General features: G+C 48.6%; 1 protein-coding gene across 5 annotated transcripts in view; it reads right to left on the reverse strand.

Moving 5' to 3' along the window:
- The window catches only part of PI4KA (phosphatidylinositol 4-kinase alpha), a 150,377-nt gene that overhangs the window by 42,147 nt on the left and 91,922 nt on the right, over window positions 1-16,308 (reverse strand). For all 5 annotated transcript variants that reach the window (XR_004442559.1, XR_004442560.1, XR_004442558.1 and 2 more), the window contains exons 21-29: window positions 16,158-16,294; window positions 15,875-16,008; window positions 12,017-12,099; window positions 6,951-7,021; window positions 6,746-6,870; window positions 5,497-5,578; window positions 5,117-5,200; window positions 3,740-3,829; window positions 1,397-1,516 (exon numbers count right to left, since the gene is read on the reverse strand). Coding sequence is in view for 1 of the 5 variants with exons in the window: in XM_033234040.1 (XP_033089931.1) it covers window positions 1,397-1,516; window positions 3,740-3,829; window positions 5,117-5,200; window positions 5,497-5,578; window positions 6,746-6,870; window positions 6,951-7,021; window positions 12,017-12,099; window positions 15,875-16,008; window positions 16,158-16,294 (926 nt within the window). In the remaining 4 variants the exon portion in view is untranslated. The remainder of the gene's footprint in view (window positions 1-1,396; window positions 1,517-3,739; window positions 3,830-5,116; window positions 5,201-5,496; window positions 5,579-6,745; window positions 6,871-6,950; window positions 7,022-12,016; window positions 12,100-15,874; window positions 16,009-16,157; window positions 16,295-16,308) is intronic.

Consider the following 16,308-nt stretch of genomic DNA (forward strand, 5'->3'; position numbering starts at 1 on the left):
AAAATAAATGCACACCATTCTCCTGCCCAGCTGGGACTACAGGTGCCCGCCACCACGCCCAGCTAATTTTTTATATTTTTAGTAAAGATGAGGTTTCACCGTGTTGGCCAGGCTGGTCTCGATCTCCTGACCTCGTGATCTGCCTGCCTTGGGATTACAGGCATGAGCCACCGTGCCCGGCCCCAGAATTAATGTTTAAAAATTTAAAAAAATAAGTTAGAGAAAACCTAACATATCGAATTTTCTGGGGAAAAAGAACAAAATCCTTTAGGCAAAACAGATTTTTCACAAATCAGCTGGTTAGAGTCTAGAAGAGGCTTACAAATGGGAACACATATTCTATTTTATGTAATAAAGTTTTGCCCCTACTACTCCCAAAAAGGAAAAGGCTTATGACTGTCATAAACACTTACAGTCAATGAGTTCCACCTCTGGCCTCTGTGGTCACCCAGTGGCAGAGACACCCAGGTCAGCGCACTGATAACTGGTGCCCCATCAGAGTAGGAGGCCTGGGGCGGGTGACCCTGCAGGTGCAGGCTGGACCCAGCTCAACCATGTTTGCTAGGCTGGTGTCTTTAGAGATAGTGCAGTGACCTCGAGGGAAGTGTCCTGACAGCAAAATGAGGCGAGAAGACACCAGCCTTCTCTGGCACAGCCTCAGGCCCCAGAAAGGCCAGAGGGTACTCAGGCCCCTCTCTCCTGCTGGTATCCTAGGGGACGCCTGTCACCCTTCCTCCTGGGTGCTCAGCCTCTGCACCTCCACATATCCCATCCCACACTCCATTCGGAGACAGCTGGGAAGAATACAAGGCCAGGCTCTAGATTCAGATTAACCAACAGAATCTCTGTGACCAGCCCCAGTCACATGGCCAGGTGGAACTGCCTGCTCTAATCCTATTTAACTCTAAGTTCTAATTTAACTCAGAAAGTATTGCTGCGTGAACCCTTTGTCCTCTAATCTCTAGCAGAACAAGAAGCTGAAGGTATTCATGTGCAGTTCAGCACCTGCAGAAAACAGAACTGTTCAGGAGTCCAGTACATGCTCCAGATAAGCGCAACTGTGGCATCGCACTGCCGGTGTCCAGCAGAGCTCTGTTTCCATCCTCTCGGATGGGGACATTCAAATCAAAAACTGATCATTGACATATCAAGCACTGATCCCCATAAACCCATAAATTAAAAAAAAAAAGCACAATAAGGAAACACTCATTTCAATGGCCACCTCTTCTTTGGGCTAGGGTGAGGCTTGCACGACTACCATTGTCAACAGACATCCACAGCACCCTGCATGTACTCGGTGCATGTCATGAAAAGTGACAGCTGAGCTCTAGGCCTTCCCCTGCACTGTGGCTCCTATGGTCTAAGGGTCACCGCTCTCCAGAAGGCTTGCACATACCCCAAGAGTTGTGTTCTGCTTGTTGTAGCCAGCAAAGTGAAGGATGCTCTCAGTGGCCATGGCCAGTCCCGTGTGCTGGGACAGTCCCGACACCCAGTTCTGATGTTTGTTCAGATATTCCTGAAATAGGAAAAACACACGAGGTTTCAGTTATTTTTTAGAGGCAGGGTCTTCTCGCTCTGTCACCCAGGCTGGAGTGTGGTGGCATGATCATGGCTCATGGTAGCCTCGACCTCTTAGGCTCAAGCTATCCTCCCACCTCAGCTTCCCAAGTAGCTGGGACACACCAACAAGCTTGGCTAATTTTGTAATTTTTTGTGGAGACGATGTCTCACTATATTGCTCAGGGTGGTCTTGAATTCCTGGGCTCAAGCGATCCTCCCGTCTAAGCATCCCAAAACGTCAGGATTACCAGTATGAGCCACTGTGCCTGGCCTTGCTATTTCATTTAAAGGGGAAAACAAAACTTTATAAATTAAGGTGTGGGCTAATGGACCAAACACTGGGTTTCTGTCCTGGGTCTGCCCCTCCCTAACTAAATGTGGGACTGTCAGTAAGTCAAAGCCCCTCTCTGATCAGCTATTGCTCATCTGATGGAGGACAAGGCCAATTCCCCAAGTGGCAGTCATGCAGTCACTGCGGTGTTGCACCATCAATGGGGGAGGGCCATTTATTCTTTCAGCACATCCTTGCTGAGCATCTGCTGTGGTAAATAAGGCAAATAAGCCACAAAGCCTTGGCCTTGTAGTCAACAGACAGGTAGTGTGGTGTGGAGCCTCGGTTCTCCTACTGCAGTATCCTGGCAGCCTGGCCTGGGTGAGCTGGACAGCAGGAACGAAGAACAACACCTGTGTCCACCTGGCCACCCAGTGGGAGAAGGGTGCTGGGCAATGGGATACCTGGCAGAGCCCAGAGGTGTGAGGGAGGCTGCCTGCTCTAGGGACCACAGGGGGCTCAGCACTGCAGGAGTACCAAGGACAAGGGTCTTGAGGGTGGGGGCAAGCCTGAGCCAGATGCAGGCCAGGCGGGAAAGGCCTCCAGGACCACGCAAAGGTGTTTATAGGTGTGAACCAACTAATTCCCTTAAGAAGAATGTACAGGAGCATGTACATGCAGAATTGTCTCAATGGTTTTGGGGGACTCCTGGAGCCCCAGAAACCCATCCTTGGACACCATGGTGATGAAGAGTGACTAATGATCAAGTTTAAAAGGGAAGCACACTGATCAGCTATCCTATTAAAAGTAGACTACTTTGGTGGGTGGAGGAAAGAGCAGATTTGGGGAAGGCTGAGGCTGGGCATGGAGGGTGGGGAGTAAGCGCACTGCAAGGGACATGAAAGGGCAGGCCAGGGGCACACCAAGGGCACACCTGGTGGAAAAATCAAGACCGCTTCAAGCCTTTTCATTTTCCATTCCCTTCTTAGGCCAGACCTGCCTGAGACAGTAAAAAACCTCTATCAGCTGCTTTTTTTGTACACTTAAACTTTCTAGGCGTCAGAGGGGGCCTCCCCTTTTCAGATGACAGACAGCCTTGCGACCTGAGGCCCTTTTGCTGTAAATGAACAAAGGGAAATCATTTCTTGCCACTGCGCTTCCACACAGCTCCCAGGGCTCTTGGAGCTGGCTGCTCTATCCTTCCTGGATTTCACAACCAGAAACACTTTTGAACTCGTTTCATCTTTAAAGTGCTGCCAAGGTCAACCTCATGAGCAGCACCTCTCAGCACAACCACTCTCTGCTAACACAGATTCCTTCTAGAGGTATTTTTCTCATCTTTGATCCCTTTTAAGGCAATTATTTCCTCTCACACCCTGTGGCATTACATGGTTTACCTCGTGGTCATCTGAGTTTCCAAGCCAGTGTTTTTGTCTGAAAGACTCCCATGCACCTCCATATGCAGCTTATGTGGAGCTTTACTGGGACACAAGTACCAAACTCTGCCTCTGCTCCACCAGCCTTGGTCAGGCCCCCGTGCCTTTAGGCATAGGTGCCGGCAATGCACTTGGCCCTTAGAGATGCTGCCATCTGGCAGCCTCCCACATCCACCACACAAGCCCGTGCTCTCTTGTGAGCAGCTCCCAAGTCCTGCCACAGTCCTGCCACCTCACCTGGTATGAGCCGTCAGATGCCCTCCTTGTGCCCTGGCCAGCACTCACCCCACAGGCGCTCCTAACACAGAGCAGCCTCTGAGGCATCTATTATTCTCAGGCCCTAGACTGATGTTTTCGGTCTCCGTTCACACTAGTGTTATTTGGATTTTGAGTTATCCATGTCTCTGAAAAGCTTTTTGGGGAGCTTGAAGGAGCTTATGGAGATTGCAGTTTGATGGTTTCAAGAAAGTACCTGCAGGTGGGACTTGGTGACGGTAGGTGCCCACTTCATGGCCTCCTGCAGGATCATCCCACAGCGTGCAGCGAAGTCCTTCACAATGCTCTGGAAGAGGGTGAAGTTGCTTCTCAACAACCCAAAGTCGTTTCATCTGAGCTGCTGTAGTGACTGTCATGGGCTGAACTGTGTCTCTCCAAATCCCTATGCTGCGCCTTAACTGGTACCAGTACCTCAGAGCAGAACTCATTTGGAGACAGGGCTTTAAAGAGGTGATTCAATTAAAAGGCCAATAGGGTAGGTCCTGATCCAATCTGGACAGTATCCTTCCTTACATGTGTGGAGGGGAAATCTGGACCCACAGAAATACTGGAGCAGCGAGAAGGGTGTGCACAGAGGGAAGAACACGTAAGGACATAGGGAGAAGCCTGCCATTCACAAGCTAAGGAGAGGTCTCTGCAGAAACCAGTTCTGCTGACACGTTGATTTTACACTTCGGCCCTCAGAACTGTAAGACAATAAATGTCTGTCCTTTAAAGCTGCCCAGTCCATTGTCTTTTGCTACAGCAACCCAAGAGACTAGCACAGTCACTAAGTTTGAACCTCAGGGCGCCTGGGGCCAGGAAGCCCACACACACTGTGGTGTGTAATTACGGCACAAGGTTTGTGGCAGAATCTACATGAGTAACATGTCACAGAGCCACTGTGCAACTTGTGTCCTGGGTCTGGGACTGGACGGAAAGGCAGGCTCTGGGTGGCAAAATTCTCTTCGGTGCCACACCACTCTGTGGGAAACTCGCCATTGACAGCTGGTCTGGAAGGGAGGTCCAGAGGTAGGATATGACTCAGCCCAGGCTGAAGGAGCTGTGAGCTGAGTTTCAGTCTTGCCACAGTAAGGGCTCTGAGACCAAGTTGGGGAGAGGAGAGACCCAGTACATCCTCCTCTTTTGGAGTGATTTATTCTGCCAGTTTCCCCATGGGATAGCACAAGTCAAAGGCATATTCCCCTATTACCACAATAATAAAATGTCAGTGCACCTCAGAGAAGTGAAGTCCACCTGAAAATCATGCTTGTGCGATGCAGACTTGAGGCTATAAACTGGCTGGTAGCTGAAGACCTCTTTGGCAGCTAAACCGAGAACACAGCTGAGTCAACGTGGTTGAGGTGGGAGAGCTGGACTTGGAAGACAGAGCAACCTGGGGGCAGCCAGCTCCCCTTGCACACGATGGGGCCTGGCAATGGCTTGGTCTCCTCACTGGGGGATGGGGCCAGTACCACCCACACCTCAAATTGCTGGGGACTGGGTGAGCTCAGGCAGGATGACCACCTCGTGGACATATTCAGGGAACTGTGGTAAAGATGCCCCTTAATGCAGGGGATCGTGTCAGGCCTACCTCACGGGCTTCGTATGTGTCAGGAACCGTGATCCGGTAGGGGGCGTCAGGGATGTCATAGTAAGGCTGGTCCTTGTGAATATCCTGCAAGTACAGCGAGACTCCGTCTTGCAAACTGCCTTCCCCAAGTTGCCACTAGCAAGCACATGGGCCACCCCTTCCCATCAACTGTCTGTCTGTGACAGGCCTCCATACTTGATGCAACTTACTGCAAAACACCAGGTGGATTTGGGCCCCCTCACCCCCAACTCGACACCTGTAGCATTAATTAGGTTCAGGCTTATTGTCAGAGAAGCAAGCCACACACAGGGCGGACAGGGCCGGCGGGGTGGTGGTAGTGCTGGTAGTGTTTGGGCCCTAGGTTTCCTGGGGACACTCACAGCGCTCAGGGATAGTGACAGGGTCTGCAGGATGTCCAGCATGGTCTTCAGCACAGTCCCGCTCCAGAGCAAGTGGGGAAACCTGCACCAAGAGCCCGCTCTCAGGACCAAGAGCCAAACCTCCAAGGAAGGTCTGCTTCTAGGAACTCCCTCAGCTGCCAGTCAGAGCCCATACCTGCTGCAGGCCAGCTGAAGTGGGAGGTCGGGAGGCCTTTGCAGCAGGATGCCTTGCCTCCTCAGGCTCACTGCAGCAAGGTGAGCAGTGCCTGGTCAGAAAGGTTCCCCAGGCCGCTGCCAGACCCACTTCTTAAGGCCAGACATGTCCCAAGTGACCTGCTATAAACCTGACACCAACTGCCTTGGTTATGCACTGGCCAGGACACCCCTCACTTCCCAAAGCAATCCTCTTAGTTTCTGACCAGGGTTCTCCATTATTTCTCACATAATGGAGAAAACAGCAGTATCTATCTGACACCCTGGGGTAAGACAGGCCATGGGCTCTGATGGCCCCAGGGCTGAAGGAGAGGTGTCTCTGCACAGCTGTGACCCACCAGTGGCCCACTGCTCAGGAGGCGCAGCTCAGACACACACCACGTGTGTGCTGGACTCATTCTCGTGACCCCTGGCTGGTTCCTGACTACCCTTGATGGTGCCGCTGCCTGGACCAGGCACACAGCATCTGCAACAGGCTCCAGAACCGCTGGACACCTCTGGGGAGCCGCAGGCAGCCTCCGTGTGGGTGTTTTGCTGCCTCTGGCCTTCTCACCTTGGAGAAGCTGGCCCAGCCCACCTCTGAGAGTTCTCATCAGTGTGGGGACATGTCCCAAGAGGGTCTGTTTTGGCTCCCAGCACAAAGAGTGTATAGCAGAGAAGGGTCTGTGTGGGCTTTTGTTCCTGAGAAGCCCAAAGATACTGATTCTACCAGGGGACCTCAGGCTGGGCCCTAGGCTAGAAGATGGTGCACCAGGTCTTACCAGGGTGGGTGGGATTGAGAGACACAGTGATGTGGCACCCAGCAAACGTGCTGTAAGTAACATTAATAGCTCAGAATGAACAGAAGTTTCTGGACCAAAATTCAGACACTGCAGCAAACTCACTGACATTGGAGGGAGGCTGCATCGCCTTAAGAGTTTTCATTCTGACTCCATTTTTTCCTAGGCTAACAATACAAGGATGATTTTTCCCGGCATTTGAAATCACAGAAGTATATAAACATACACACAAAACATTAGCAGGAAAATGAGCTTACTTATCCACCAGACCAGACAGATACTTGTCTGCCACCCTCCTTATCCTCTTGTGAATGTGGTTAAAGTTCACCAACAGGAACTGAGCGTGCCGCTCCAGCTCCTCCTCGTTCTCCTTGGTCTTGGCCTAGAGATGCAAAAGAAACAGGTACAGCAGTGCCCCAGGTGCCTCCAGCAGACAGACGCATTCCTGCAGGAGAGGCTTACTTTATCTGCCATCATGTTCAGGAAGGCATCGAATACTTTGTCTGCAACTGCAATCACACACTGCATCATCCCTGAAACAAGAAGGTTTCCACGGATAAGGTGCAGCAACAGAGAGAGAATACTAGCAACTTTCAATCATTTTCTTTTGAAATGATTTCAGACTTAAAGAGTGGCGAAGACAGCACAGAGCTCCCATATACCCTTCACCCAGCTTCCCTGGATTTTAACATTTGTAGTAACCAGGCTGATGTGTCAAAACTGAGTCAGATATTGATATAATCCTATTACCTAAACTTCAGACTTCGTCTGGATTTTCCAAGCCTCCCACACATGCCCCTCTTCTGTTTCAGCATCCAACCCAGGACACCAGATGGCATTTAATCTCTGTGTCTCCTACTCCCCTCCAATATGTGGTGACTCCTCAGTCTGTCAATGTCTTTTGTGACTCTGACACTTTTGAAGAACAGTTATTTTGTTGAAAGTCCCCTAATTTAGGTTTGTCTGATGCTTGCCCACCATTAGACTAGGATTACAGGATTTGGGGGAGAACTCCATAGAGTGGATGTGCTCTTTTTTTTTTGAGATCGAGTCTCACTGTGTTGCCCAGGCTGGAGTGTGGTGGCACGATTTTGGCTCACTGCAAGCTCCACCTCCTGGGTTCACACCATTCTCCTGCCTCAGTCTCCCGAGTAGCTGGGACTACAGGCGCCTGTCACCATGCCTGGCTAATTTTTTGTATTTTTAGTAGAGACAGAGTTTCACCATGTTGGCCAAGATGGTCTTGATCTTCTGACCTCGTGATCCGCCCGCCTTGGCCTCTCCAAGTGCTGAGATTACAGGCGTGAGCCACCGCACCTAGCCCGGATGTGCTCTTTCTGCATCACGTAAGGGGTATGTGGTAACAGTATCTCTTATTACTGGTGAAGCTAACCTTGACCACTTGGTTTGAGTTACCATTTTTCTCTTTTTCTATTTTTTTTGAGACACAGTCTCACTTTGTTGCTCAGGCTGGAGTGCAATGGTAAGATCATAGCTCAGCTACAACCTTGAACTCCCAGGCTCAAGGGATCCTCCCACCTCAGCCTCCTTGGTAGCTGGGATTATAGATCTACAACACCATGCCCAGCTAATTTTTAAATTTTTGTAGAGACTGGGGGTCTCACTGTAGCCCAGGCTGGTCTCGAACTCCTGGGTCAAGCAATCCTTCCACCTCAGCCTCCCAAGGTGCTAGGATTACAGGTGTGAGCCACCATGCCCGGTCCCCTTTCTCCATTCTTTAGAAGCAAGTCACTAAGGACAGCCCACACTCAGAGCCAAGGAATTAAGTGTTACCTCCTGAAAGAAATTTGTGGATGAGAATTACAGCCACCATAGCAACTGATATTTTGAGGAAGATACTTTGAAGTTATGCAGAGATCATGTTTCTCTTTAAGATTTTGCCCATTCATTTTGGCATCCATGAGTGAATTCTGCCTGCAGTAGTTACTATGGTTGTCACAAGAATTTTCTATTTTCCTCATTTTTTCTACTTTTTAAAAAATGTTGGCCAGGCATGGTGGCTTACGCCCGTAATCCCAGCACTCTGAGAGGCCAAGACGGGTGAATCATGAGGTCAGGAGTTGGAGACCAGCCTGGTCAACATGGTGAAACCCCATCTCTACTAAAAATACAAAAATTAGCCAGGCATGGTAGCGCGCCACTGTAATCCCTACTTGGGAGGCTGAGGCAGGAAAAGCGCCTGACCCTGAGAGGCAGAGGTTGCAGTGAGCCGAGATTGTGCCACTGCACTCCAGCCTGGGTGACAGAGGGAGACTCCGTCTCAAAACAAAACAAAACAAAATTTATTTTTTAGGGACAGGGTATCGCTTTGTTGCCTAGGCTGGTCTTGAACTCTTGGGCTCAAGTGCTCCTCCTGCCTTGGCTTCCCAAAATGCTAGGATTACAGGCATGAGCCACCGTGCCCAGCCCCTTCTATTTTTATTAATAGTAATTGGAATTCTGTAAGGAAAGTTCAGCCTTTTTCCCCATTTTTAATTTATTCGATAGTCTAATCATTACAGAACTGTGGATTTTTATTTGTTGGGTTATAATCCAATACTATTTATTCTGTTCAAATCATTCCAGCTTTGGCCACTGGGAGTTCTTTCAGGCTGGCTCCTGTGTCATTTGGACAGGCCCCATGTCTTCTCTTTTCCTCTTTCTTGGTGTATCCTTACTTTCTGGTGCAACAGGGTGCCCCAGGCTCATTCTGTACAGGCTCCCTAGAATCAACCATTTATCCATGGAGCCCTGGTTCCTTTTATTGGAGAATACTAATTAGAAACCAAGATCTGAGCACTGGATATGCTCACTGTTACAGAGGTGCCAAGTAGGCTGTAAAAGGCAACAGAATGGGCCGGGGACAGTGGCTCACGCCTGTAATCCCAGCACTTTGGGAGGCTGAGGTGGGTGGATCAGAGGCCAGCAGTTCGAGACCAGCCTGGCCAACAAGGTGAAACCCCGTCTCTAGTAAAAACACAAAAATTAGCTGGGTGTGGTGGTGCACACCTGTAATTCCAGCTACTTGGGAGGCTGAGGCACGAGAATCACTTGAGCCTGGGAGGTGGAGGTTGCAGTGAGCTGAGATTGTGCCACTGCACTCTAGGCTGGGAGACAGAGCAAGACACTGTCTCAAAAAAAAAAAAGAAAAAGAAAGAAACGAAAATAAAAAGCAACAGAACACAGTGATCATCACACTGCAGATGAAGAACTGTAATAAAATGCCAATTCACATTCCATCATGCTGTTTCTCTATCCAATATTTTTAATTTGCATGACTACATGCCAGGTCTGCCCTCTGCCTCCAGGCAGAGAGACAAGGCAGGTGCTATCAGCTTTGCACCTCATGCCCAGCATGGAGCCTGAGACATAAAGAGGCCTTTCATAGCTATTTTTTATGAGGGTAAGCGGGACCTCAGCAATCTGAAAAGTTGTCAGTGTGACCTGGACAGATGCTCAAGAGTAGTGAGAGGCTGCTTTCTTTTTTTTTTTCTTCTGAGACAGAGTCTCGCTTTGTCGCCCAGGCTGGAGTGCAGTGGTACGTTCTTGGCTCACTACAAGCTCTGCTTCCCAGGTTCACGCCATTCTCCTACCTCAGCCTCCTAAGTAGCTGGGACTACAGGTGCCCGCCACTACGCCCAGCTAATTTTTTGTATTTTTAGTAGAGAGGGGGTTTCACCATGTTAGCCAGGACGTTCTGGATCTCCTGACCTTGTGATCTGCCCGCCTCGGCCTCCCGAAGTGCTGGGATTACAGGTGTGAGCCACCGCGCCCTGCCAATTTTTTTATTTTTAGTAGAGACGGGGTCTCATCATGTTGGCCAGGCTGGTCTCGAACTCCTGACCTCAGGTGATCCACCCACCTCGGCCTCCCAAAGGGCTGGGATTATAGCCATGAGCCACTGTGCCCAGCCTGATTTTTCAACAAAAGAAAAAATGGTACAAGTAGTTATCAGAAATAATTTCTCCATAGGGAAGAACAAGTTGATAGATTCACCAACCTAACAACAGCTTCCAGTGTGGAAAGGACTACACACTGCTAGTTGCACTTTCATTAATACTAAATTTGTCAATCTCAAGAATTTATCAATAAGCATGCCTCAAAGAATTTATTCATACAGTTAATCAAAATTTGTGGATTCTCCCCAATTCTCTTGCACACTTAAACATAATTTCACCATAATTACAAAAATAATCAAATTATTATTATTATTATTTTTTTGAGACGGAGTCTTGCTCTGTCGCCCGGGCTGGAGTGCAGTGGCCGGATCTCAGCTCACTGCAAGCTCCGCCTCCCGGGTTTACGCCATTCTCCTGCCTCAGCCTCCCGAGTAGCTGGGACTACAGGCGCCAGCCACCTCGCCCAGCTAGCTTTTTGTATTTTTCAGTAGAGACGAGGTTTCACCGTGTTAGCCAGGATGGTCTCAAACTCCTGACCTCGTGATCCGCCTGTCTCGGCCTCCCAAAATGCTGGGATTACAGGCTTGAGCCACCGCGCCCGGCCAATAATCAAATTATTCTAAGCATTTAATTAAAACTCAGGTCTAACATTTCAGTATCTTTTAAATTTTTGATTTTAAACACCTTATAAATCAGACTTCTTAATGCCTTTACACTAAAACTGGCCAAAAAGTGCTTCTATGCAGCATTTAACTTTTTCCTTTGTTGTCTCTATTTTACTATCTTTTTATTGGCTAAATACATTTTTATAAAACTACTTAATATTAGCCTTTTGTAATTTTAAAAATTTTAGGTATAATTTGCATATAATAAAATCCACAGCTCTTATGTGTTCAATTCCATGACTTAACAACTGTATACACTCATGCGACCACTACCCAAACAATCTAGAGGACACTTCCATCAATCCAGACGGTCTCCTTGTACTCTTCCCAGTTTCCATCTCTCTTTTTTATTCTTATCTTAGCTTTGTCTTCATGGGGTTTTGGTAATTGTAACATTTTTATGCCTTCCTAGTTTCCACCATTTCTCTGTCTTCCTAGGAGTTGGTTTTCTGGGCTAGGGCTGTTAACAGCTGAGGCCCTCTGTGCACTCAGGGTCTGATGACAAGTTGCATCTGGAATGGGGTGGCATGATCATAGCTCACTCTTAACCTTGAACTCCTGGGCTCAAACAATCCTCCCACTCAGCCTCCCGAGTAACTTGGGACTACAGGCACGAGCTACTGTGTTCCCTGCTTCTGACGTTAAAAAACCATGACTGCTCTCTGGCAACAGCAAGATGCTGCAGGTCCATCAGTGACCATCCGAGAAGCCCTGGTCCCTCTAGATGAGTGCTGGAGCACACTTGAGCATAGACAGTGGGCTAGAATGACCATCCTTCTTTTCGGGGCCCTAGTGGCAGAACCATTAAGGTGTACATTTAAGGCTGTATGTTTTATACTTATCTTTCTAATGTAGTATGTAACTTCATAAAACATTTTCTACATGTAGACAGAAAAGAAGTAGTACTCCTTTTTATCCTATTAAAGCTCAATTCATCATGAAAGCACCATAATAATGAGCTTACCAGATTTGTCTTTCTGAATAGCTTTATCCTCAAAGTAGCAGAACATTACCTGGAAGCGATCAGGATCTGTTGAACGCAGTACCCTAAGAAGAAAACAGCTTTCAATAAATTTTGAAAAATCCAGGCTCTCCCTATCACAGATTTGACGCTGCCCATAAGTGGTAAGGCTGTGAAGAACATTTGCCCTCTGCCATTCATAAGGGCGCACACTGACGTGGACTTTCTGGAGGGTGACGTGCACCATCTATTATACATTCCCATATTTTTCACTCCAGCAGCCCCACCATTAGGATCTATCTTAAGGGTTACATGAATAAGGATTCTCCTAACAGCACTGACTGCATTATCCAAAATGGAAAGACTCTGAATGTCCATCAATAGAAGACTGGGCAGATAAGCCAAAGTGCACCCATTCGATGACACATCATGCAGCCACCATACAAGAGGCAGCTCTCTACATGTGCTGTTACAAAAAAATGTCCGAGACATATATTAACAGAAAAAAGCAAGCTGCAGGGAACACATGTCCAGCATGATCCCACTGACAGGTTTCCTAAAGGCCTGTCTGTGCATATGTATGTTAGGCTACGCATGCTCGCCTATGCACAGAAAATTTCTAGAGGGAAATTAAGAGGTCATTAACAGTAGGATAGTAGAAACGAGGTATTCACATCTACAAAGGTGACACCTGTATTTTTTCATCTTTAGCATCTTCTGTACTATTCCAGTGTTTCCTCTTCTTTGTTTTATGCACCCTGTACATTTTTCTTTTATGGTAAAAAATATCTTTAACCTCAGGGGGAAAAGGAGAAAAAGGAAAAAGCACATGCACTTGTCCCATGGGTGCTATGAAGGGCTGTTCAGAGTTTCAGGGGCTCCACTAAGGCAGCAGCGGCTTGGCAGGCCACGTCTTTTGGCCTCTGCACCAGCCTGTCAAGAGTTAAGCCTCAGGAGGGCAGGCCAGGTGGCTTTCAGCACACACATTCGAGTGTGCACGCGCACACACCTTTAACTTGATTTCCCAAATTCTCCACTTCGTGGTTTTAAAGTTCTCTCAATACCCAGTGGCTGGTAACCTGAGCCAGGTTCCTGAATAAAGGCTTTGAGGTTGCCACTCTATGCTAATAGAGTGCCCTCAAGGGCCTGGCAGGCAGCCGGAGGTGGAAGGTGGGCTCACAGGAGCTGCTATGGGCTGCCTCTTAGAGTCTTCCTCTGCCAGTTAAGAGCCTGTCCTGAGAACCTGAGAAAACTACTCAGGGGCATACTTGTGGGAAAGGCAGAGGTAGCTTTGCCTTCAAACCACATGAGGTTGCGAGGGTCTGGAGATACCTCTTCTAGCCATGCATGCTGGGATGAAAGCCATGTTTTTGCTCTGTTTGGGTTTGGCTTGTTTTGTTTTGGCTGTTTTTTCTTTGAAAATATATTGTTCAGAAAAAAGACTACAAGCAGCTATACTAACAGGCTATAGGGGATGATGGTGAGGTCAGTGGTTTTTTTCTCTCTCTACTTATTTTGCAAGATTTTGCATAAAACATTTTTTGCATAAATAATGTTTTTCTGAGACAGTGTCTTTTGCCTAGGCTGGAGTGCAGTGGTTTGATCACAGCTCACTGCAGCCTCAACATCCTAGGCTTAAGCAACCCTCTTGCCTCAGCCTCCTGAGTAGCTGGGACTACAGGCATGTTCCACCACAACGGTTTTTTTTTTTTTTTTTTTTTTGGGTAGAGACAAGTTCTTGCTCTATTGCACAAGCTCAAAACTTCCAGGCTCAAGTGATCCTCCCACCTCCCAAAGTGCTGGGATTATAGGCAAGAGCCACTGCCTAGCCATTTGTTTTTTTGAGAGAGTCTCACTCTGTCGCCCAGGCTGCAGTGCAGTGGTGCCATCTCGGCTCACTGCAACCTCCGCCTCCTGGGTCAGGCAATTCTCCTGCTTCAGCCTCCTGAGTAGCTGAGATTACAGGCATGTGCCACCACGCCCAGCTAATTTTTATATTTTTAGTAGAGATGGGGTTTCACCATGTTGGTCAGACCGGTCTCGAACTCCTGACCTCATGATCTGCCTGCCTCGGCCTCCCAAAGTGCTGGGATTACAGGTATGAGTCACTGCGACCGGCCGCACCTAGCCATTTTTGTGTAATGTTCTTTTTTTTTTGAGATGGAGTCTCGGTCTGTCACCCAGGCTGGAGGGCTGTGGTGCGATCTTGGCTCACTGTTAAGCTCTACCTCACCTCCCGGGTTCAGGCCATTCTCCTGCCTCAGCCTCCCGAGTAGCTCGGACTACAGGCGCCCGCCACCATGACCAGCTAATTTTTTGTATTTTTAGTAGAGACGGGGTTTCACCGTATTAGCCAGGATGGTCTTGATCTCCTGACGTGTGATCCGCCCGCCTCTGCCTCCCAAAGTGTTAGGATTACAGGCGTGAGCCACCGCGCCTGGCTGCATGTGCAATTTTCTTATATTACTTTTATAACTGAAAAAAAAGGACACATTCTTCTTTTGAGATGGAGTTTTGCTCTGTTGCCCAGGCTTGAGTGCAGTGACACGATCCTGGCTCACTGCAACCTCTGCCTCCCGGGTTCAAGTGATTCTCTTATCTCACTTGAGGCAAGTGAGGCAAGTGAGTGGCTGGGATTATAGGCGTCCACCACCATGTCTAGCTAATTTTTGTATCTTTAGTAGAGATGGGGTTTTACCATGTTGGCCAGGCTGGTCTTGAAACTGACCTCAGGTGATCCACTCGCCTTGGCCTCCCAAAAGTGCTGGGGTTACAGGTGTGAGCCACCATGTCCGGCCAAAATAAAAGACACTTATAATGAAAAAAGAACAAAGTCAAAACTCCCTTGGCTCTGTGGGACTTGGGGAGAATGGGTTTCCATATTTGGCTCTGTGTGGAGCCCTGGGCTGCTGAGGGCAGGGAGGAGGAGACTGAACAGGAGGGTGGGGTGCATTCCGAAGCAACCAAAGCACCCTGCCTTCCTTTTATGTATTGAGCTTTCAAGGACTATTTTACCAGAGGGTTGGTGGCAACAAAGAAAGGCTAAAATAGTGTTTTCCAAATAGCCTTTCTTTAAGGAACACTTTCTTTTTCAAATCATTTGTGAAAGGAATTATTCTATGACTTATCTGCACTCTCCCATGACTTAAGCTGAGTGTAATTTGACATTTTCTTAATGACAGGAATCATCATTTTGTAGACAATGTACTCAGTTGCTATCCCAGGGTGCCTGAGGCCTCAGCACAGTGGGTCTATATAACACTGCCTACCTCACAGGCATGTCGGGAGTGGTAAACATGGGTAATGCAGCACAGTACCTGGTACAGCACAGGCACTCAATCCACGTTTACTTCTGAGGTCAACATGGTAACAGCTGTAGCTCCAAAGAGTTACTACTGCTGTTAGGACTGCTGTGGCCACAGGTGTGTCCTGAGCATTGGGCCACATGCAGGATTGTTTTGGAGCCGGCCCCACCTCATGTTGCATTTGCTGTCTGTACTCAACCGTGGTTCTGGGCAGCTCCGTGAGTGTCCTAGACACGCACTCAGTGAGGCTGGGTCCTCAGAAGGGCCTCGCTCAGCCTGTGGGCTGAGTTCACAACACTGACTGCGACTGCCCAGAAGCCTGTTTCCTATTAGAGAGGGGATGATGCGGAGCTTAGATACTGGGAGGTGTTACCAGACATGGTACTTGGTGGTCATGAAGGAGGGGCATACGAGAAAAGTAGAAGGTGTTTTTGCTTGGTTTTTCAGAACGTTTGCACGTCTTGGGAGGAGCTGAAAAAAGTATCATGCTTACGAGGGCACAGAAATGAAAACCCTGCTCAAATGTGGATGTGCATGGTGGTGAAGGTACGTGTACCTCATGTACTCTAGCCGGTACACAGAGAGGAGGTAGGTGGACATGGCGAAGTCCAGCTTGTTGATGAGTGCGGACACTTCGGGAGGGGGGTCCAGCAGGTTGATGATGGTGCTGCGGAGCTCACTCAGCTCAGCCTGGAGGGAGAGAAACATCCGAGGGCTCAGGGGGCACCTCCCAGGACAAACAGGTCCCAGTGGCTGGCAACATGTGTTAATAATGGCAATGAAAGGATCTGCCCTAATTTGCCCAGAGAGCATAGTAAAAATGAGATGTGAATCCTTACAGGGGTGACCGTGTCGTTCTTCATGGCTGAGTTATACTGGAGGACAGACCGTAGTGGCTCCTTGCTGGGAAAGGTGAGCAGGGGGGACTTGGTGGCTATTTCACAGACCCCCTCGTACCACTCTTCCGGCCAGAGTCCTGCAATAAAGTGA

The sequence above is a fragment of the Trachypithecus francoisi genome, unplaced genomic scaffold, assembly GCF_009764315.1.
Source record: "Trachypithecus francoisi isolate TF-2019V2 unplaced genomic scaffold, Tfra_2.0 Lachesis_group14, whole genome shotgun sequence".
Classification (NCBI taxonomy): Eukaryota; Metazoa; Chordata; class Mammalia; order Primates; family Cercopithecidae; genus Trachypithecus; species Trachypithecus francoisi.